The sequence below is a fragment of the Andrographis paniculata genome, unplaced genomic scaffold (genome assembly GCF_009805555.1).
Source record: "Andrographis paniculata isolate CXL003 unplaced genomic scaffold, ASM980555v1 Contig52END, whole genome shotgun sequence".
NCBI classification, from domain to species: domain Eukaryota; kingdom Viridiplantae; phylum Streptophyta; class Magnoliopsida; order Lamiales; family Acanthaceae; genus Andrographis; species Andrographis paniculata.
In genome coordinates, this window is record NW_026137587.1 from 8,251,645 (window position 1) to 8,274,264 (window position 22,620).

The following is a 22,620-nucleotide window of genomic DNA, read 5'->3' on the forward strand; positions in this document are numbered from 1 at the left end:
TCATGTATCTTTTTTCTGTTGAACTATATTTATTCACTCCCGTCATAACAATTTCATAATATTTGTAAATATGTAGAGGTATTTAGAGAGAAAAATGAGTCATGTTTTTTGTACTATGAATTAAAGCTATATTTACTTGAATAAAACATGACTATATATTTTCATAATAAAAGCCATAATAATGTAGTGAAAGAATTAAAATGTAGAATTGGAAAGCATACACACACATAATTTGATGGGGTCTACCTATCCCTCCTAGATGCACCAAATAAATTCATCAAAATAAAAAAGAAAAGAAGCAGTTGCAGTAGTAGTACTACTGTTCAACTGAGACTACAGCAACAGCAGCATACGATGATATGATCACAGATCAGGTCAGATCAGATCCCACTCGGTCACTTACTCAATCAATCAGCCACGAATTTCTTTCATTCATCCAAATTCACACGTTAATTAATTCTCATGGTCCTAAAAGGAAGTTCCTCAATTAATTCATTCACTGATGTAATAATAATAATAAAAATGAGTGAAGCTGGTTGTGTTTTGGTCCATAAATCCACCAATTATTTAATGAGAAAGCTAAGCAAGCTTCCTTCCGCATTATTAAAATAAGGCCACAGTGCTGCAGATATTTGTGGTCTTATTTCAACGTTATGCTGTGTTGGTAAAATATCTCCAGGAAAATATATTATAATAACACGAAGGAGACTGGTTGGAATTAATAAAAAAAATTGAAATAATAATAATATACGGAGAAAGATGTGGCGGGCAATCACCAGATGGGAATTGGGGATTGTTTGTTATAAAGCTTCTGCTGCTGATTATTACTGTTGAGCATGACTTTTCTTCTGGACAGTATTTATTTATTTTTATTTTAAGGCAGAGTCGTGTTTGCCTTTGCCGTGTGCGTGTGCGTGTACTCCACGTGCCTCAATATTCATAACAATACGGAGTATATTTATTGATGCAAAACATATCAAATTTTGGGACTGACTCTAATCATTCTTCATTACGAAATATTGGACTTCGCTTTCCTCTAGTTTTACATTGTAATCTCTCCCTTCCCAACATAATACACACTATTTAAGAGAATAATATTTTTTTATTTAATTAATTAAATACATTGATGATTTTAAAATAAATTTAATATATAATATGCAATATATACACTATTCTATACAAAATATTTCTTTTTTATAAGTAAATAAAAAAATTATTTAACATAAATTTAATTTTATAAAATATGTAAAATTTTAAATATATATTTCCTTGAGTTAATTTGATAATTGGAAATGATCTCTGTATTTATCATGAGCAACCCATGCATGCATGCATGCATATTGGTATATACTAAAAAGCTTCGTTTGTTTTTAATTTCAAATTCATAAAATTAGGAAGCATGATTTCAATAAAAATATATTACTATTTTTTTAAATATAAAAAATATTATTTAAATCGAAAACTCAATTTAAAATCAAAAAGCAAACACACCACGAGAGAATGCATGTAATATGTATATCTATAATTGGTGAACATAAATAAATTTTGTATAATAAAATTTCATAATTATAATAAGTAAGCAATATGTAATATCTTCTCTCCGTCCGACCTCTAAGTGTCATATACTTTTTGTGTCATTATAGTTAATATTAAAAATATTCATATATTTGTATAATTTTTGGTGTAAATGTCATTCTATCACTAATAGAAGAATTTTTGTAATAATTTTTTTATTTTTATTATATTTTGATGTAATTGTTAATATTTAAAGATCAAATATTAAAAAGTATGAGGTGAGAGCATATAATTAGGGGAATTGATTAAAATCAAAAGCAAATTGAAGAATCACATATGGGGCCACCCATGCAAGCATATTGTTGTTGTTGTTATTAAAATAAAATTATTGTTGTGGTTGAAATTTGTTAGGTACTTTTTTATTATTATTAAATAAAAATGAAAATAAAAGAAAAATAGGATAGGATTAGTGGTGGTGGTTGGTTTGTGGGCACAACAAATTAAAACCTCTCAACAAACAAGCCACCTTCATCATCAATCTATGTTTGTTTCTCACTCATCCCATCTCATATTCCATTCCAAGACTATAGGCTCTACATATATATAACATCTTTTTTTTTAAAAAAAAAAAAATTCCTATTCTGAAATTTATTATTTTGAGAATAATAATTATTGAATTTTGAACAAAAATAAACGTTTGAAAAAAATAATAATAATAAAATTAGATAGTATAATAATAAATATAGTATATGTTTTTTCTAAAATGTCCCCACAAGTATCTTGTCTTTTATGATCCCTTGAGTAAGAAATTCATTTCAGTCTAACTCCCTAAATATTTCTTCAATTAATTTGCACTCATTTAGTATTTTAAATTTTGTGATTTTTTTTAATTATTAATTATTGAGAATTATTAAAGTGCTAGGAGTTTTTATTACAATTTGAAATACTTCATATAATGAAATATTATTTTTTTTTATTTAGAATGTGTATTTTATTTCTATTTATTTTTTGAGAGTAATGTAAAGACAAAAGAACAAATGCATGTTTTTCTTACATGAAGATATTTAATTGTACTAGTAAATTTCAATGTAAATATTACCATCTATTTATTAACTATAATTCCATCGAAATAACTATACGAACTTTCAATTTAATCCGCTTTATAAGCTTTATAGATTACATCATCAACGTAACGACATCTCGATCTAATCATAAAAAACAATGTACCAAGACATGTCTTGTGGTTAATCTATGTCTTCTCTCGAAAATAAGACACGTATCGAAAGTTGTTGGGCAATAGGCATCGGCAATATATCGACAACGGGACATCAACTTTTATTTTGATTTTAAATTTTGTGGTACTAATAATACACATATCAAAAGTAGGTGGCAAAGATGCTAATTAAATGAGACACTATGTTCCAAAAGTGTGATGACAAGTAAGTAAATAAAGCAAAGCAAGATTTCATCATATGCCACAAATTTGTCATTTTGGTTTACGTAAAATTTTTTGCCATATGTAATAATTGTGTGTTGTGGTTTCGAACAAGTGTCAGATATTGGAGGAATAAATTTTATTGGTTCTCAATTTAAGGACAAGTTTCTCTGTGTTAGCATTTCTATTTGAATGGAATATTAGAAAATCTCAACTTTTAAAAAAATAAATTGTACTAAAAAATAAAAATGAAAATAAAAAGTGGATTTTTTTATAAGATTTTTATTAATTAGTTTAATAGCTATGTATTATTCATATCTTATGTATTTTTTTTTGTCTCATAATATGTCAAACTCAACTATTATTTAAATAACAAAACAAAATAGAATAATATTATACATCCACACATATGTGTATATATATATATGTTTTATTTCTAGGTCCTATTAAATATGGGCTATCTATATTTTGGGCTCCCACCCACCCACCCACATACACATATATTTTGAAGGCCTAACATGCAACTTAAAATGTATTTTTAGCCTTGTGTTTTGCTGGTTTGTGGTTACGAATTAATTAATACTATTATTACATAAATATTTTTTAAATATATTAATTTTATTTAATTCAAAACATAATGTTATAAGGAAGACACATATTTATATATATATATATATTTAAAAAATAAAAATAAAATATTTCATCTATAATTATAGTATTCCAAAGCTCTATCTTAATTATTGACATGTAAATTCAAATGTACAATGAAAGAAATTCAAATAAAGATAATTTTCATGGAATATATTATGTTAACAATATTTTACTCTAATCCTATGTCAACATTTGAACGTAAGAAAATCGTTTTTTACAGTAATATATATGGGGTATATGTTTTGAAAAATAAAAAATAAAAAATACTTAATTACAATAGTATAATAAAGAGTAACTTTTGGTAACTTATACTACTTTCATTGTAAACTATTAATGCAAACAATTTCATTATATTTCAAAATAAATTCTATCTAAATATAACATTGAATATGATTATAAAAAGTAGGAAAATGATTTGTTTACTCATATTTTAAAATTTTATTTTAATATTATTTATTAATGATGTATTTCTAAAAATATAGATAAAGTACCTTTTATTTTAGATTAACTACTTGTTTACACATTGGACGTGTAAATTTTATTTTAGACTTGCATTGACTATACTTTTTTTCACTAGAAAAGTTAGATTAAACATGGATTTATTATTTTATTTTATTTTTAAATATTAAAATTTATTTCAAATAATTGTTTTTATTATTATCAAATATATATGCGTCTGTCTAGGTTGATTCGAATTTTTTTTTTTTTTTTATTTTTTATCTGAGTTTTTCAATTTATATAAAATTTTAAATATTATGGTCTGGTATGGCTAAGGTTTAAAAGTAATTTGAAATAAAAATTTTGATTCAAATAATATATTAAAAATATTTAAAACCACCAACCCTGAAAAGATATATTGTTATCGGATTAAATATTAGTATTAATTTAGACTTAAAATCCAAAACATACAATTAGGACGCTGATTTTTTTTTCCAACTATAACAAATTTTTAATAATGATTAGAATAATTAAAGGTGAAAAAGGGTTACCTCAAAATTAGGTCAAAGGCAACAAATCCAAGCTACAAGAAAATTCAACGGACCACAAAATTATGCTCTTGTGGCCACATATCTTTTTCCCATAAAACAATCACACCATTGAACCAAGGACGATTTGCAAAATCTACAAGTGTTTCGACGAATCTGGATTCGCCCAATCCCTAGAACTTCACCGCCGCTTCGTCTCTATATAATTCTGATCCAGAGGTCAGCCCGCCCGCCCACTCACATTATTATTTTTCGTAATTAGGGTTACATGCGGCGCGGGGTTGGGGTAGGGTTAGTTAGCCGCGCGAGGTTTTCGTGTATGCTTCGGGCAATCTGGCTTTACAGAAGGTTGTTTGTGCTATTATGTTTTCTGTGTTTTTGTTGGACAGTTGTCTGATTGATTGGTTTGCCTGTTGTTTTTTGAATGATGTGTGGGTTTGGGCGTGTGATTTAACTTTTTTTAGGATTGGCGATATGACCTATGGCTTTTTCTTTATGAATTTGTCTTTGATGACGGGAGTTGGATCCGTCAGTCTGCAAGAAAAGTTATTAGAATGAGGACACATGATGATTGGATGAATATACTGGCACGTCACGGTGATTGTTGTTATTGGGATTGCTTGATTAATGGATTCTTTATGGATGTTAGCATGTCAATGTATTTGTCTCTGTTTTGCGAATTATGATTTTTTGGATGGTGGTGCTCCGAGTTCTACAACTGTAGTGATAAATAGCTTTGTCCTCTTTATGTTTTTTTGCTATATTTTTGCACGTTTTGACATTAGACTATAATGCCTCGTGTTACATCATGTGATTAATTGGTAATCTGGTGGAAAAGTAGTTTCTTTTACTTTAGCAAATGTCATGAACTAAAGTACTAGTTGTTTGGCTGATGTAGATACCATTCAAGTGATGTATTGGTGTTAGGTATCCTAGTCTGTTATGAACCAAAAGTAATTGCTTGGTGGATATTCACTACGATCATATTGGTGGTAGGACATCAATGTGTTGTGCTCTGTAATTACTTTTTGTAAAGTTAAACTAACAATCTCTAAGGGAAAAAAGGTTGAGCACTTCAATTTTTCTGGTTGTTAAATAGCTAGTTGAAGTGAAATTTTTTGCTCTTAAATACATTAGAAAAACAGTTTTGATGTGCACTCAATGAAGATGAGTTTGCTAGCAGCGCAATTATTTTATTTCTTTCTGATGGGATTTGTTTTGTTTTTCTCTCCTTGTCAGGAATTTGTCCATCACATGTGAAATTGGTGTTGGTCTCTCACTGTTTCAATAGCTTTTATTTCAGTCTGGCAGATACAACGACACCAAAGGTTTCTCGCACCTATAAGCAGGTGTGGGGTGATAACGAGTGCATTATATTATTATGTGCTCTGAGGAGATCAAGATCATCGCATATTTGGAGGTTGTGCCGTGCTACAGAAGGGTTATCCCTTGATTACGGCTAAGGACTGCTTTAGTTGAGCCCCCATAAACATCAGTTGCTGCATCTCATTTCATTTTCATAATTATGTGAATGTTGTTTAGTAGAATAGGAGTATTGGCAACCCTTTTGGTTGAATATATCTATGTGAAAATGTGATCCGATCTACTTGTAAGGATGGTTAGATTTTCATGCTTTCCAGCTCACATTCATACCCAAAAGCACAAGGTTAGCTATTCTCTCTTTTATTCAACACACAAATTAGCCTTTTGATTTCCAGACTTTCAGTGGTCGCTGATCAATATATTCTTTTGTGATCAGAAAACCTCTCTACTATCGACTGAAGCAATGCAGAAGACGATGGAAGATTTATCAGAAAACAAGTCCTTAAATAATTTTCCTTCTGTGGCACTTGAAAACAACCCATGCTTGAAAGATGGAGAAATTGCCAATAATATTGCCGATCAAGAGACCAACTCTTCTCCTACTGAGCGAGATTGCAGGTCTGAGGGATTAGAGTACAAAGAGAGCCTTGACTGTGATAGTGTGGTTCCTAAGAATAATGCTCAAATGAAAAAAAGCCAATCACTAGGAAGCAGATTGAATTGGCAAGGGAGAGCCTCTGCTGTTGATGGTTCAGATGAAGAAGAGACAGAGCATGGTTTCTCATTTGAAGAATTTGCTGTTCCCGATGGCACTGACAACCAGGAGCTTGTACCATCTGATTCTGTTCAGGTTGATTCTGATTTCCCAAAAAACACATCCATATTTTCAATTGGAGATCTTCAAAAATCTGAAAAAGAAGGTACTGAGAAGGATGATGCCTGTTTGTCTGGTGTGGTTGCTTCGGTCGAGCACACTGGTTCTGGTGATTGCACACCTTATGGTCGGACTATTATAGCCAAATCCAGTTCTCTACCTAGGTTGGGCTCTCCTTATCGATGCACCTCATTTCTAACTTCATCTAGATCTGCTGACGATCTGAGTGCTCTAGCTGCTCGAAAGAAAGGCATAACTCATGAAGCAAGCAGACTGGCACCATGCCGTGAGAGAGATGATACAATGTTTGACAAAGAGAAGAACATTGGTGAAAGTCCTGCTGAATGCATGTATGAGAGTTATGATTATGTTGGTACTGCAAAAGACTGGGTCATTCCCATGTTGGAAGCTGCTGACATGGAGAAAGATTCCAAAGAAGTAACTTCATATCAGCATTGGGAAGAAGTGCCTGCTAAGGATTTTAAGTTAAAACGAATTGAGGAATGGGTTAATGACCTTCAGGAATGCGAGCCATTGGAGGAATCTTCTGAAAATTTGTCAAGCAATGATACAATGTTGTCAGAAGGCAACAGTTTATCAGATGATACTGCACCCATAAAGATGGAAGCCAAGGTTAACCCTGGAATGGAAATGGCAAAAAGATACATCTCTTCTTTGAATGCCTCGGCTACAGCAGCCCAGCTAACAAATCTTGGGCTTGTTGTCATCCCTTTCCTAAGTGCTTTCACGAGCCTCAAAGCTCTCAACTTATCTGGAAATGCAATAGGTATGTTTTCTTATCTTTTTTTCTTCGTCTAGACTCTGTGTTTCGATCTTAGATTTTAGTTTTTGTTTTCTGACCTGTTTGTTTATCTGCTTGTAATTTCACAGTGAGGATTGCTGCTGGTGCACTTCCTAGAGGACTCCACATACTGAACCTCTCAAAAAACAATATCACCACCATTGAAGGATTGAGAGAGCTTACACGGCTTCGCGTACTTGACCTGAGCTATAATCGAATACTAAGAATTGGACATGGTATGGATTCTCATTATAAAGCATGATAAATCACTGTACCCTTATGTATTGCAATGGATGATTTGTCAGGTTTGCTTTTCCTTCAACTACTCCTATTACACTTTTTTTTTTTTGTGAAACTGGCAATTGTAGTTGAACTCACAAAGATGTGTAATCTTCAAGTGAATTTTTCTAGCATTGGTATCTTCTTTAAGTGTAACTAAAATGAAATGAGGTTTAATTGATTAAAGCTGTTTATAGATGTAAAAGTGAGCAACTTTATTGGACTGCAATTGGCGATTTGTACTTAATTTTCTTTGCATGCATGATCTTGTCTGCTTGGGAAGCTCCGATATGTTTTAGGACTATTATCAGGACACAAATAATGGGCATCCTTGTAAAAACTTAACGAGTGTTCCATTTATCTTCTAACTTTAAGGTGGTATTGGTTGTCGTGAAATATTATGCTGGATCCATTTAAACTTCTATAGCCTTTTATGTTCAGTATTTTCTTGGGTTGCATTGTTTTAAATGTTTTTCCAGTTCCGTCAGGTGTTAATCTTAGTGATCCAATGGTTCTACCAGTTTTGGGTAATTTATCAAACATTGAATATCCTGTCTTGATAATGAACTTTGTTTTTACTTGTTTGAAAGGTCTTGCATCATGTACCTCTCTCAAAGAGTTGTACTTAGCCGGGAACAAGATCAGTGAGGTCGAAGGACTCCACCGCCTGCTCAAGCTAAATGTGCTGGACCTTCGCTTCAACAAGATATCTACAGCAAAATGTCTTGGTCAACTTGCAGCCAACTATAGCTGTCTTCAGGCCATCAGCCTAGAAGGCAACCCTGCACAGAAAAATGTAGGCGATGATCAGTTAAAGAAATACGTGCTGAGTATCCTCCCTCAGCTCAGATACTACAACAGACAATCCCTCAAAGTTGGGACCACAAAGGACACAGCAGATAGGTCAGCTCGAATGAGCATCGGAGCTCACCAAATCGACCGGGGTCTCCAAATGGAAGTCAAGAATTCAAGAAAGGGAATCCATGGCATTGTTGCACAGAAGGTGTCGTCATCCACCCATGGTCGGAAGAGTCAAGTATTATCCACATCAACAAAACCAACAAGAAGCAGGCACGGGCAAAGGCCCCCAACAGGGATGAAGACGGCAACACAGGGCTATGCACTACCCGACTTTGGCAGCAGGAAGGTTAGTGCAAGGAGGGATTTCTCCATACTCAGAAGTCGAAGCGAGGGCAACCTGGGAGCCCTTTGAAATCTGAGGTTGTTTTGTTTCCTTTTGATTTTCGTTTGGCGTGAAAGAAAGTCTGGAGAATAATAATTGGTACGTTTTATGATGCAACAATGTGGCGCTGTGGTGTGTTTTAGCGTGTGATTTGTATGTGAATTGGTTTGAACTTTGAACTAATGCTTTAATTGTCTCGCTGTTATGCTGGAATGCTAGTAGTGTATTACTATCTATCTTACTATAATTTGAGTTTTGATTTATTCAAAATTTGTAGTATATTTTTACTGAATATTGTGGGTGGTCATATATGCTACAGCGTCGTTTCAAACTCATTAATTCAAATTATACTTAAATTCCTTCTTAATGAAATATGTTCAATCTCATTAATTCAAAAATAAAATAGGTTTTAATCCCGCCCAAAAATTCCATTCCCTCCAACATATATATATATATATATATATATATATTTTGATGGGAAATTCTTGCGAGCGACCGGAGAGAGGAATGGAGAGTGGAATGATATCGGTAGACAAGTGGAGCTCCGGCAGCCAGGCGTATTTCCTCACCCACCTCCACGCCGACCACACCGTCGGCCTCTCCTCCGCTTGGAAGCACGGCTTGCTCTTCTGCTCCCGCCTCACCTCCCGCCTCTTCCCCTGCAAGTTCCCTGACTTCGACCTATCGCTCCTCCGCGTGCTCCGCGTCGGATCCTGGCATTCCATTACCTTGACCACTCCATCATCTGGAGCTCCCACCCAAGTCTATGTCAAGCCCATTGACGCACACCATTGCCCTGGTAGTCGGATATTCTATAACCGTTGAATGTCTTTTTTGGATTGTGTTTTTTGCACGCATGAGAGGTGTTTGCTGCAATTTCTCAGCGAAGTTGTCTCGCTTTTGTTGTGGCGCGTCTCCTTGCTGCGTATATTGGTCGTTAATTGGAGTTTTTAGATTCCGATATTGAGGCCATTTTTCTGTATAGTAGACTGTATACCGTTGAACAGTGTGATTTCTTAAGAATTTTCGTTAGTTGCAGACTTGTATTGAGGATTTAGATGTTTACTGAAATTTCAAAAATCATTCTCAAGGTTTGATTCTAATAACGGTAAGAAAGGGGATATGAGATTCATGTTCTATACCCTCTCAATAAGCTTCCGTCTTATTTTTAGCAGGCATTCATGGCATCCCCCAGATTCATAGTCTTTCATTTACTACTTAAATGATTCATTTTAATCTGTTGAGTTATTGTCCTGTTTCAGAACTATGAAGTTTGTACCATTATCATTTTAATTAATATGAAATCAAAAGCATTATTTCTTGTTGTCCAGTTTTGTTCCACATTGTGGTCATACTACACAATAATGTTATTGTGGTTACATTAATGGATTATACTTGTTTCATGCATTTATCTTCATCCAACTGTAGTTTCATCTCCTTTTGTCTCTTCCGCAATAGGTTCTGTTATGTATCTGTTCCGTGGCAAATTTGGATACATGCTTTATACTGGGGATTTTCGCTGGGAAGCTGCTGGAAATGAAGTTCAGAGTGGAAGGACCATGCTACTTGATTCTCTGAAGAAAAGGACGCTTAATACATTGCACCTGGATAATACTTACTGCAATCCCAGATACTCATTTCCCTCCCGTGAAGTTGCTTCCAAGCAGGTATATCTATGCAGAAATCCATTTTTTTTTATTTTTTTTTGTGCCAATGGTCAATGGGCTGGAAAAACTTATTTACACTGCCTTAACATCAATCTTTCACAAGCCGTTTGTGCTGTAAGCTTGAATGAGTAGCTATTTGTCATGCTTTTTTCATGTGTTATAGATATGCGTGGACAATTCTAATCCAGGAATTTGTACTTATTTATACTATTCAAGCTTACAGATCACAAGTGACTAGATTTATTTGTATTTCAATCAAGCGCTTGGAAATTATTTTTCAAGCAAGCGAAGTGGTTTCTTTGTTTTTTTTTTTTTTTTTTTTGAACATTTGAGTGTTCTTACTTTGCTTGCTGACTTGCACTTTAGAAACTGCAAAGGCATACGGGATGGTAAAGAGCTAAGGCCCATACTGTAAGAGGTGGCTTGCTTTGGTTTGCACTTTTTTTTTATAGTTCCATGATTCAATTAAAAGTTGCCTACAACGTTATTCTTGGGGCAACTCTCAAGAAATGGGGAAGCCATGTGCATTTTTGCTAAAAGATCTATTCACTAGTGTTGTAGAGTTATCCTCATTCAGTTTCCTTGTTCAGCCATGAGACACATTTGTTTTGCATACGTTGTTGAATGGACAAATGTTTCATGAGAGAAGGGTTTCGAATTGCAGGCTGAAATTTAAGCTGCTGAAAGTGAGAATACCTTTCCATCACTCATACCTTCATTTATTCTGAGAAGATTGATCAGCAACATATTGTGGCTGATACAGGTTGTCGATATAATCACCTCCCATCCAGATCATGATGTCATAATCGCAATTGATTCATTGGGAAAAGAAGATCTTCTGCTGTACATATCACGAACACTGAACATAAAGGTAAGCCTTGCACTCTGTTATATGCTGTGAAGATTAATAGCCAAAAAATAGGATCCTTTCGATTTCTAGCTCTAACAAATTATTTAATTGACTACATTAATGGTCTTGAATCCAAACCTGTTATTTATGAACACTTTGATATGATCATTGATTCTATTCAGTATATTTACCTTTTGTGCGTATCTTACTTGATGTCTTTTCCATGTATACAACATGAGCTAACTGCTGCTTATACCATAGGTTTGGGTTTGGCCCGAACGCCTCCAAATAATGCATATTCTCGGATTCCGCTCCAATTTCACCACGCAAACCACAGTCACAAGAGTTCGAGCTGTCCCTCGCTACAGTTTCACCACCGAAACACTTGAAGGACTGAACAAAACCCGGCGCACGATAGGAATCATGCCTTCTGGACTTCCATGGCCAGCCAAAGCCAAGGAGAAAAGTGTGAATGTTTTTGGTTCCTCTTCTTGCTCGGAAAGGACGGCGCAAACTTCCAACGACGATTCCAGCAATGATACAATAAGCTTGGAAGAAGGAAGCATAAAAAGATATGGCAAGTACATATACGTCGTCCCATATTCTGCTCACTCATGCTTCTCTGAGATCAAAGACTTTGTGGAGCTTCTCCGGCCAATCAACATCAAAGGCATTGTGTCCTCCGCATCATGCCATATCGATCCGTGTTATTACTTTGATCATCTCTGTGGGACGCAGCAGGCATTCTGGAGGAGTCACCAGAAGCCCGACAATGAAGATCAGGGCGGCAATACAGTTGAAGATGATGTAAGAGAAGGCGATGTGCACAGTCCTTACAGTGTTGTAAGAAGGAAAAAAAGAGCAATGGAGTTTTTTCGAGTGAGTCGAGTGCAGGTGATGAGAAGGAGAAGCCACGGCAGTAAAATTACCGATGCTGCTGATGATGATGATGAGTGAGTTTTGGATATTTGTGCTTTATGCTGCTGCACTACTCAATTCAGGACTGAATCAACGAAAGAATGTGCAGAAGAAACAGAAAGACGACAAAAAACCACAGGTATATATATATATATATATATATGCCACTCTTTTGGACTTTGAATTTGTTTAGTTGAAATTAATTAATTATGACACGGTGCCTGCTGTATGGAATTGCATATCTTATACTCATTTCGTTATTTAAATTTATGTTTATTTATTTATTTATTTTTTTTTATTATTAAAAAATATATTTTTTTAAGTAAAAAATTATTATATTTTTATATATATTTTTTTTACTCTAAAAATAATAATAATTATTATTCACTCTCGGATCGGTATCCGATCAAATGACCACAAATTTACACGACAGATGAATACACAAGACAGATATACAACAGACAAAGAAATGAAAGTAAAAGTTGGATTCGTTTAGAAACACGAGTGACAGACAGACAGACAGACACGAGATGGATGATGATCTGGCGTAGTAGGTGGTAAGAGGTGCTAAAAATAAAATAAAATTAGGTAGGTAGAGGGTAGGCCTAGGCGAACCATGTGTTCCTGAGGGCGGAGACGAATTGATAGAGGTCATTAGGATGGGGCAAGGCCTTGGAGACAGTGTCCATGTCCATGCAGCGGTTCCCCCAGGCAGCCACTTTGGGACAGTGATCTTTGATTCGGAAGTTTCCATAGACCTCGAAGACCTGGAACCAGGTGCAGTAAACAGCCAAGGCCACATCCAGAAACCCCAAGCTCTGGCCCCCAAAGTAGGGTTTCTCTCCCAACTCTGCTTCAAATAGCTTCAGCACTCTGATAAATTCTTTCCTGTTTGCCTCCAGCTCTCGCCCTTTCGTCGTCCAAAGCTTACCTCCCGCCGGAAACAGCTGCAATTCATTAACTCCAATTTTTCAGTTAGTTATTGGTTCAGAAATTGATTGACTATATGATAATTACCTTCTTGTCTGCAACATCTGCCCAGAACCTTGCCTGGGCCCTGTCGTACGGATGGGAGGGCATCAATGGAGGGGTGCGGTCCCTCCAGGCTTCGTCGACATACTCGACGATGATGAGGGACTCGCAGACAGGCTTGCCGTTGTGGATGAGGACAGGGACTTTCTTGTGGATAGGGTTAGCCTGGAGCAGAAGAGGGCTTTTGTGGGACAAGTCCTCCTCCCTGTTCTGGTAGGGTATGCCCTTCACTGACAGAGCCAATCTAGCCCTCATCGAGAACAAGCTGTAAACCCCACCCAGCACCACCACCTCATCATCATCTTCCGCCATGCGATTGCTTGCTTAATCAGTTTAATTCATTAATACAAATAACAACAACAATAATTCAAATTCCATTTATAGGATATATGTAGTATTGTTATAAACCCTAAACTCACGCAGCAGATCAAACGAAAACCTTACCCTTACCCTTACCCTTACCTTAATTATTTGGTTGGTTGTCTCAAGTCAACTGAAGTAATTCAGATCATCAATACTACAAACATGAACTGATGATCTAATCTCTCATCTTTATATATAATTAATGTATAGAGATTCAGGAGATGGAGTTTGGTCAAAGCTAGCTAGCTAGCTAGGATTGAATTAGTCGATATATATATGGAGGAGGAGGAGGTGGTGGTGGAATGTGATCAACTGTGAATTATAGAATAACAATGACCAACACACACAATTTTTCATCTCATCATATCATTTCTTTAATTGTCTAAGAACAAGTCAGTCAGTCATTGATCTATCGGTCTTCTTTTATGGAGTATTATAAAATATATTTTCACTGCAATTCTCTCATCAAAGATGACTATTTTGCAAACACTCCTCAATTATTCATAAACCGCTTATTTGTTTACTACATCTTTTACACTAATCAATTCATTACATAATAATATATATTCAATCAATTCATAACTAAGCATGCCAAAGTTGAAACTTGGGTTATATATATATATATATATATATAATAATCAAGTGGTAGTTTCTTAATTAATAAGGAAGCTTCCATTAGAAAAATACTAGTATGTGTTTATTCACATACCCATTTTTTAAAATCATGATAAAAAAAATTCCATCAACTATTTATTTTCTCACAAAAATATACACCAAAATTTTAAAACCCTTATAAAAACAAAGTTAATAAAAACTTATAAAACAAAAAAACAACAACAATATATATTTCATGAGATCACTTGAATTTTAACTTCAAGTAATTAGAAATTAAAAGAGAACAAAAATTCATTGAGATTTTTATTTTATTTTCAATTGTTTTGATTTATGATTTCATTTTTATCAAAATACGCTATTATTATTATTTATATGAAGTATTACATTGAATTACTATTTAAATTAAAATTTAAGATCAAAATACAGAAATGAACACAAACCAAACATGGCATGTATTCTTGAATATTTTTAATCTCTGTCCCTCACATACACTCATATATTTTGTATCTATATATACAAGAGGAGTTTTGGATTGCTTCATCTTTTCTACAATTAAAGTAGGGCTTCACAATTGACTTACTCATGGAACTATATGTTGAATTGATGTTTAGATCACAACCCTCCGACTAAATGGACTTAGCTAGTAGAATTATAGAGAGGATTTGGACTTAATTTGGAGCATTATTTAAAGGGTTAAGGTAAAAAGTGAAATTAAAATGATTCTATAGATAGATATGTTAAAAAAGAAACGACATGTAAATAAAAATATCAATTCCGTCATTAATGTATACAAATATATCGGTTTGTAAGGATTGACCTCAATTTGTCTGTTTTCTTGATTAGCCTGATTTGCACTCGTCTTGACAGTTTACCCAATGGTCAAGGCACACTCCAAATATATAGTTACAATCTTTAATTACATTGCATATATATATGCTGCTGGCATTAATTAATTGTAGCTTTTATTTGTAGCACGTCTAGTTTATAGTTAACACTCATTAGAAAAAATAGTACCATATATAGTATGCATGGATATTATTATTATTATTATTATTATTATTATTATTATTATAGGAAACAAGAGAAGGGATAGGGTACAAGCAGCAGCAATAAGACTGAAGATTTCCAATCAATTACTACTACTAATAAGTAATAATTAATATAATATAATATAATATAATATTAGAATTAATTAGGAGTTAGTTAGTTAATTAATTAATTAAGAGAGGATCGGATGGGAGGTTGTGAAGGGTGTCTGTAAGAATTTGAGAAAATGCATGGATGGTCTCCTTCTTCCCCGACAGCCCAATCTCCAGACCTCCTTCACAAACCCTACTCTTACTCACCGACATCTGTCTCACCCCATCAATCGTCATCTGCTCGAACTTCCTCACCCCTCCCCACCCGTAGTCCACCTCGTACAAATCGAACTTCGGCGAACCCACCACCCCCAACGACCGCACATTCGTCCGTTTCGCAAACTCCTCCGGCCACTCCTCCACCCCCTCCAGAATACTCGCCGCCGTCAGTCTTTTCTTCAAACCTCCTCCGATCAACTCCACCGCCGCCGCGAACCCGCCCTCTCCCATCACCAACCCGCGCCTCACTGTCTCCGTCACCATGTAAACCAAGCAGTTCCCAAAATACTCCGCCGGCAGCGGCGGCTGCATCCGCCCCCGGCAATCCACCACGCAGTAGAAGAATTCGCCGACCTCCGCGCCGACGGCCTCCGATGCTTCCTCGGCTTGCACTAAACAAGACCAGACGAGCGCGCACGTGACTGTGAACGCAGTCACGTGCAGACCGGGACGGCAGTTGTTGAGGACGTAGAGTTTGAGCTTCTGAAGATCGTCTTTCGACAGGACGAAAGTTGAACGGAATTTGTTCACCGGAAAAGTGATCGCCATGTTCGTCATTTTCGGCCGCGTTGCCTTGATTTTCTGCCAGTAGATATTGGGATCCAAAACCTCCGAATCTTCCACCGCCGTCCGGTCGTACACCGGCAGGAATTTTCCGTCGATCGCATCTCCACCGTTGGATCGGTTGATTTCGGCCCAGAGTTTGATGAATCGGACGATGGAGCTCGCGTCGCCGATGCCATGGTCTTTGGTGATGCCGAAGCAGAGACCACGCCCGGGAAAAAGCGTTATTTGCAGAGCCAGGACCGGAAAAACGACGTCGTTTTCGATACGCGTTGCCGCGGGGAGTTGAGGGAGAAAAATGTAGAAGTCGTCGGTAAGCCGGGGGTGGTTTCCGGTGAATTGGGTAATGTCTGTTTTGGTCTCGGCGATTGTGAGTGAAACCGAGTCGCCGGCGATGATTCTGGAGAAAGGCCTGCCGGAATTGAGCGGGCAGATGATTTTTCCGGCGAGTGGGGGGAAATGGGCGAGAGCTTGAGCTAGGGATTTTTTCAAATTGGGGACGATAGTTTCGAGCAATTGGGATTTGGAACATTGGTACTCGAAGAAGAGGAGACGCTGAACGCGATGTAAGAAGAGAAAAGCCATGTCGAAGTGCGAGAGGGGCAGAGTTTGGTTCTCCGGCAGCACTGATGGCTGAATATTGCAGCGCTCAAGTACGGTTAGGTTTTCCGCCATGGGAGGGATCTAGTTGAAGAACACAGCAGCTAGCTTAGCTATGAGGGGAAGACACACAATACATATACCATACATAATATTATATATATATATATATATGGGTTTGGTAAATTTATTTTGATAATTTTATTTAATAAATAATTATTAAATGTATTATTTTTAAAATTTAAATTATAGAACCATCACAAGTACACATTTTATATCTCGTTTTCTTTTTGTTTATGTACACATTGTTTAAAAAATATAATATGGATACAATATTACTAGCATAACTTATATTATTACTAATTAAAATATAAATATAGAATACTTTAAATTTATATTATTTTTAAAAATTATTACGTCAATATTATTCGTATTGTTATACTATATTTTATTTATGTATTGATAATATTATACGTATACTGTATACAATATTATTAGTAAGTTATATTATTACTAAAATAATCTTATTATATAGTTTTTATTATGTCAATACAATTCATATTACTATTATGTTATTATGATTTTCTCAATATATTTTATATTGCGGATATAAATTGTAATAACATAATTATGTAAATTATCATAATTATATTTTTCTTAAGAATATGAACCAAAAAAAAAAATCTATAAATATATTGTTTTTTTTTTTAAAAAAAAATTATTATATATATATGCTCGTGTGTCGTGTCATTCAAGTATTATGCCAGGACAACATTACTAAGCGACTATGCTTTGTGCTTGATGTAACTTATTAGTTATTTTAAAAAAATTATACTGTAAATAAATAATTTTGAAAATTTTAAAATATCTGTGTAACTCAACATAAATTTTAATTTGCATAATTTTAACAAGTGATTGGTTTATAAGTTTTGTGTTTTAATTTATTTTTTGAACTTTAATGTAAATGGTAATTTAAAATTAAGATTTTTTTATATTTTAAAATTTATCTTTACTTTTTTAATACTCATTGTTTAAAATTTATCTATCATTTATATATATAATAAAAAATGTACTTTAGTTATTTATTTAAATCACATTAATTTTTTTTATCTATCCTTATGTCATGCATCAAGTTGGTCTTTATTTTGTACTCCCTCCGTCTCATCGTGCAAGTGTGTTCATTTGATCGGATATAAATTTTAATAAAAATAAATATAATTTTGTTACTTTTTTTTTCTTTTATAATAAAAAAATATAAAAGTGTAACAATTTTTTATTTAAAAAATTAATTTTATTTTTTTTTATGACATCCCAAAAAGAAAGTAAGTATAGATTATACTTTAGCCTAAGATCTATCATTTTATCTATAAATAGAAAATAAGAAGGGTTGATTAAATAGATAAATTGAAATATATCTAAATAGAATTTGAATTCAACTTCATTTAATATATATCTAAAAATCAAAATATATTTGTCTATAATAATATACAAATAAAAATAGTTATAAAAATTTCATGTATAATTGACATATTAATATTTTAAATTGATATTTGAAAATTTTATAATCACTTATTTTATGGTGTGACTGAAGAAAAACTAATAGAAATATAAAAAAGCGGAGAAATTATAATTCAAGCGGTTGAGCCATACTTTATATATTAGAAATTGGTGATTTAATCTCCTCGTAATACATGAGTGGAATGTAAAGAAAAATGAAGAAAATTATTCGTAAAAAAGTCTATTTCCAACGAGAATAACAATTGTATAAGCAAGTCCACGAAAACAACTTTGTTTCCAAAATTAGTTTTGTTTTTGACGAACAAAGCATGTTCGGGCCCACCGTGCTGATATGGTCGGGTCTGCCAGATAGATGATTGTGATGGATAAGGGAGATCATTCGGATTTTCGGTTTGGATTTTTGATTCGGATATTCCAAATTTTTGAAAAAATCAATTTGAATTTAATTTAAATAATTGAAATCCGAAATTCAAAAATATGACATTTCGAAATAAAAAATTCGAAACGGATATTACCTCAAGTTCAGATTGAGCCGGCTAAACGGCATCCTCAATGCACTGAGTTGAAAAAATTAAATTGTGGTTCTGAGTAAAAAAGCCACGAAAAAATAGAGAAATGTTTTAGTTTGAAGCATATAAATTACATCGATACTAAAATAATATATATTTTGTATTAAATGTTTATTTTTTATAGGAAAAATTGTACTAAACAAACAAACTCGAAGTTATTATTATTATTATTATATAAAAATTCTATGCCCCTATTCTTCAAAGACCTATTTTTACAATATTAGTATGGATCCTAGTATCCAATTATAGTATCATCGAAGATCTCTTTTGTAATATTAGTGAAAAATAATAGTAAATGAAATAATAATAATAGTTATTAAGGTTTGTTTACTTGAGATTTTATTTTGAATTTTCATTTGAAGAGTAGTTCAAACATAATATTTTGTAATTAAAAATGAAATGGGATGAAATCACAGCAAAACCTACCTACCCACCCACCCACTTTAATTGACCTGACCTACCCCATGACAATATGAGATCAAAATGAAATTAAATGAGATGAAATCACACTAAAACCTTCTTCCAGATAATTCACCAAACACCACTATCCAAACTATCCAATTTTTATTTATTACTATTATTTTTTAAGAGCCAAACCAAATGTGATTCCCAATCCGCCATAAAGAATTATAGTATTATTTGTTCTTGTGCTATTTATTAATAATTGAAATTTTTATGCTGGAGGGGTCACAGCACAGCATGGCTGCCGGCATCATTTGTACGTCGAAATTCTTTAGTGTTTACCCAAAAATATATATATATATATATATTAAATCTTTCAACTTTCAAAATAAGTATAATAGCAAGTTGAAAAAAAATAACCATAATATATATATATATATATATGTGCTACATGTATGCTTATCTACCGAACACTCCAAATGAATAAGAATAATAGCCTTCTCACAGACCATTGGCTGAAAATTGATTTGTTGACCACAAAAATTTGAATAATATCTTCTTTCTTACTATTCTTTACATATAATATAAAATTTTCATACAATGCATCTCATCCGTCCGATTGAAATATATGGAGGATCTTGTCGACAGTCCAGATCTCTCCACGTCAGCTCTAGATTTCTCTCCTGTTTGTTAAATAATTCTGTTCGTCGTTCGTAATTGTCCCGAGTCGTTTTGAATATTCCTTCCTGAGGTCAGCTCCCATGGCGGTGCTTGAATGCTGCAATGTTCAGCCGTCACCGGAGCCTGCGACGGAGCTGGTTATCCCCCTCGTACATTTCGACATAGTGTTTTTATTATTCCATCCTATTCAGCGTCTCCTATTCTTCGAATTCCCCTGTTCCAAATCCCAATTTCTAGAAACCATCGTTCCTAGGTTGAAGGACTCATTCGCTCAATCTCTCTCAGATTTCCTCCCGCTCGCCGGAAAAATTTTCTGTCCTGTTGATTCCGGCCGGCCTGTTTCGAGATTTACTCCTGGCGACTCGGTTCCGCTCACTATCGCCGAGTCTGAGAAAGATTTCGACGTCCTCACCGGGAATCAACCCCGATTAGCTGATGATTTCTACGACTGCGTGCCGGAGATTCCGCCGGCGAAACGGTCGGAAAACGAGGTCGTGTTTCCGGCGTTGGCTCTGCAGATCACGCTCTTCCCCGGTCGCGGCGTGTGCTTGGGAATCGCCAACGATCACGGCATCGGCGACGCGAGTTCGATCGTCCGATTCATCAAACATTGGGCTTCCGTCAACAGCTTCGCCGGCGATAGATTCCCGCCGGTCCTCGACAGGACCACCGTGGTAGATCCGGAGGGACTGGATTCGATCAACTGGAATGTTGTGAAGAAATCCAGGCCGATGGAATCTTCGGCGATCCATTTCCCGATCAACAAATTTCGGTCAACTTACACGCTCTCAAACGACGACGTACAGAGGCTGAAGCGCTTCGTCTTGAAAAACCGCCCGGGGGTGCACGTGACAACCTTCACAGTCACGTGCGGGCTAGTCTGGGCTTGCCTGGCCAAAGCAGAGTCCGCCGTCGCCGCCGTGGCGGACGACGAATCTGAATATTTCGCGTTCCCCGCCGACAGCCGCGGGCGGCTCAACCCGCCGCTGCCGGCGTCGTATTTTGGGAACTGTCTGGCGTTGGTGAAGGCTGAAATAAGCCACGGATCTCTGAAAGGAGACGGCGGGTTCGTCGAGGCGGCGGCGCGTTTAGGCGACGCTATAAAGAAGACGGTGTACAATCCGGCGGGGATTCTTGACGGCGCGGAGACGTGGCTGGAAGAATTCGGCGAGCTGGTCCGGAAACGGCTATTCGGGGTGGCGGGGTCGCCGAGGTTCGACCTGTACGACGTTGACTTCGGGTGGGGGCGGCCGAGGAAGTTCGAAGCGGCTTCAATCGACTTGGACACGTCGATGTCTCTGTGCAAATCTCGGGGCGGCGACGGCGGGGTGGAGATCGGGCTGTCGCGGCGGAAGGATGTGCTGGATGCTTTCGCGGCGGCGTTTGCAGAAACACTGGATAAACTGTAGAGCACCGCAGCGGAGGGCACTGCAGAGGTCGTGCCGTGCGCGTGGATACAGCCTAAGGTCTGTTATTCTACTTTTTACTATTTAAATATCAAATGTACGTTCTATTTTAAGACGGTTTGTCTGGGGATAATAATTGGGAAGGATTTCCATTTTCAATCCCTCTTTGTTACTGAAGACAAGTTTAAAAAAGGAAATACCTTAAATTACAAGGCTTTTTTGCAATTTTCATTTATACTAGTCATTCTGTATCCACCATTCATTAAAATACGATCCATATAATAGTAAATTTTTATTTTTTTTATTAGAGTCACATGTGTTTAATTGAAATTAAAATCAAATACAATTATTTGGTAAATTAATATTAATTGGTATATTTTATTTATTTATAATTTATACTTGGATATGACAAATTATAATAAGTGAACACAATAAAATATTATTCTACAAAATTAAAGCAGTCGTTTTCATCCATACACAAACACGTGTATATATATATATATATATATCATTCAACAACTATCATTCCAACCTCTTCTTTAGTAGATTTTTTCCTAATTTTCAGAACACCTGACCTGAACAAACCTCGAACTCTTCAACCTCCTCATTTATTTTAGTTTTATTGCCCCATCCTTTTTGTATGAAATAATAAACTAGTACTACAATAGAAGAAAAGCTCTATTTACACACACACACACATAATATATTAATTTTTTGACATTATTTATTATATTAAAAATGTATTTTCTATACAGAATATCATATTCAATATTTATTTACATCAAATCAAACATTTAACTTTTAAATATTTTAAAAATCCAATACTTTGCGAAATAAGTAATTTTGAAGGAACAATCAGCTGTCTAAACCCTTAACCTGATCCATATCTGTAGGTGCTTCTCACAATTAAAAATGTAAGTCCAAAATATCTCAAAATCAATAATTGCTCCATATGATATGGTTCTATACAATCAATTATTACAATACCAAAAAGAAAAAAAAAAAAAAAAAAGGCATAAAATACACATT

General features: G+C 34.9%; 5 protein-coding genes across 10 annotated transcripts; 3 read left to right on the forward strand and 2 right to left on the reverse strand.

Annotated features, from left to right (window-relative positions):
• The first annotated feature begins 4,646 nt into the window (after positions 1–4,646).
• On the forward strand, positions 4,647–9,261 carry LOC127254280 (uncharacterized). Of its 3 annotated transcripts, none has more exons than XM_051279304.1 (5): positions 4,647–4,806; positions 5,827–6,253; positions 6,347–7,571; positions 7,676–7,822; positions 8,456–9,261. In XM_051279304.1, exons 2-5 carry the CDS (start codon positions 6,203–6,205, stop codon positions 9,076–9,078), a joined length of 2,046 nt encoding a protein of 681 aa, XP_051135261.1. In that variant the 5' UTR covers positions 4,647–4,806; positions 5,827–6,202; the 3' UTR covers positions 9,079–9,261. The 3 variants fall into 3 exon arrangements, with proteins under 3 accessions (XP_051135261.1, XP_051135263.1, XP_051135262.1); XM_051279306.1 differs by having other exon boundaries at positions 4,652–4,806; positions 5,891–6,253; XM_051279305.1 differs by having other exon boundaries at positions 4,789–4,935.
• A 136-nt stretch (positions 9,262–9,397) lies between these two features.
• Positions 9,398–12,726, forward strand: LOC127254281 (uncharacterized). Its single transcript, XM_051279307.1, has 4 exons — positions 9,398–9,847; positions 10,507–10,715; positions 11,479–11,586; positions 11,827–12,726. The coding sequence occupies exons 1-4, from the start codon at positions 9,523–9,525 to the stop codon at positions 12,520–12,522; spliced, it is 1,338 nt and encodes a 445-aa protein (XP_051135264.1). The 5' UTR covers positions 9,398–9,522; the 3' UTR covers positions 12,523–12,726.
• Positions 12,727–12,885: 159 nt separating this feature from the next.
• LOC127254000 (probable glutathione S-transferase) lies at positions 12,886–14,271 on the reverse strand. Of its 4 annotated transcripts, none has more exons than XM_051278839.1 (3): positions 13,978–14,271; positions 13,501–13,834; positions 12,886–13,430 (listed from the first exon to the last, which is right to left on the reverse strand). In XM_051278839.1, the coding sequence occupies exons 2-3, from the start codon at positions 13,825–13,827 to the stop codon at positions 13,089–13,091; spliced, it is 669 nt and encodes a 222-aa protein (XP_051134796.1). In that variant the 5' UTR covers positions 13,828–13,834; positions 13,978–14,271; the 3' UTR covers positions 12,886–13,088. The 4 variants fall into 4 exon arrangements, with proteins under 4 accessions (XP_051134796.1, XP_051134797.1, XP_051134795.1 ...); XM_051278840.1 differs by having other exon boundaries at positions 13,501–13,817; positions 13,978–14,270; XM_051278838.1 differs by having other exon boundaries at positions 13,501–13,838; positions 13,978–14,270.
• A 1,433-nt stretch (positions 14,272–15,704) lies between these two features.
• LOC127254457 (phenolic glucoside malonyltransferase 1-like) lies at positions 15,705–17,090 on the reverse strand. The gene has a single exon (XM_051279549.1). It carries the CDS (start codon positions 17,088–17,090, stop codon positions 15,705–15,707), a length of 1,386 nt encoding a protein of 461 aa, XP_051135506.1.
• Positions 17,091–20,149: 3,059 nt separating this feature from the next.
• Positions 20,150–21,822, forward strand: LOC127254755 (phenolic glucoside malonyltransferase 1-like). Its single transcript, XM_051280023.1, has one exon. The coding sequence runs from the start codon at positions 20,266–20,268 to the stop codon at positions 21,592–21,594; it is 1,329 nt and encodes a 442-aa protein (XP_051135980.1). The 5' UTR covers positions 20,150–20,265; the 3' UTR covers positions 21,595–21,822.
• Positions 21,823–22,620: the final 798 nt, after the last annotated feature.

Bases quoted from the DNA above. Each gene is read 5' to 3' on its own strand.
- LOC127254457 (XM_051279549.1), bottom strand. From the start codon at position 17,090: ATGGCGGAAAACCTAACCGTACTTGAGCGCTGCAATATTCAGCCATCA.
- LOC127254000 (XM_051278839.1), bottom strand. From the start codon at position 13,827: ATGGCGGAAGATGATGATGAGGTGGTGGTGCTGGGTGGGGTTTACAGC. The intron at 13,431-13,500 runs GTAATTATCATA...AATGAATTGCAG, and splicing joins CAGATGTTGCAGACAAGAAG to CTGTTTCCGGCGGGAGGTAA.
- LOC127254280 (XM_051279304.1), top strand. From the start codon at position 6,203: ATGGTTAGATTTTCATGCTTTCCAGCTCACATTCATACCCAAAAGCAC. The intron at 6,254-6,346 runs GTTAGCTATTCT...TTTTGTGATCAG, and splicing joins TTCATACCCAAAAGCACAAG to AAAACCTCTCTACTATCGAC. The intron at 7,823-8,455 runs GTATGGATTCTC...CTTGTTTGAAAG, and splicing joins AATACTAAGAATTGGACATG to GTCTTGCATCATGTACCTCT.
- LOC127254281 (XM_051279307.1), top strand. From the start codon at position 9,523: ATGGGAAATTCTTGCGAGCGACCGGAGAGAGGAATGGAGAGTGGAATG. The intron at 9,848-10,506 runs GTAGTCGGATAT...CTTCCGCAATAG, and splicing joins TGACGCACACCATTGCCCTG to GTTCTGTTATGTATCTGTTC. The intron at 10,716-11,478 runs GTATATCTATGC...TGGCTGATACAG, and splicing joins GTGAAGTTGCTTCCAAGCAG to GTTGTCGATATAATCACCTC.
- LOC127254755 (XM_051280023.1), top strand. From the start codon at position 20,266: ATGGCGGTGCTTGAATGCTGCAATGTTCAGCCGTCACCGGAGCCTGCG.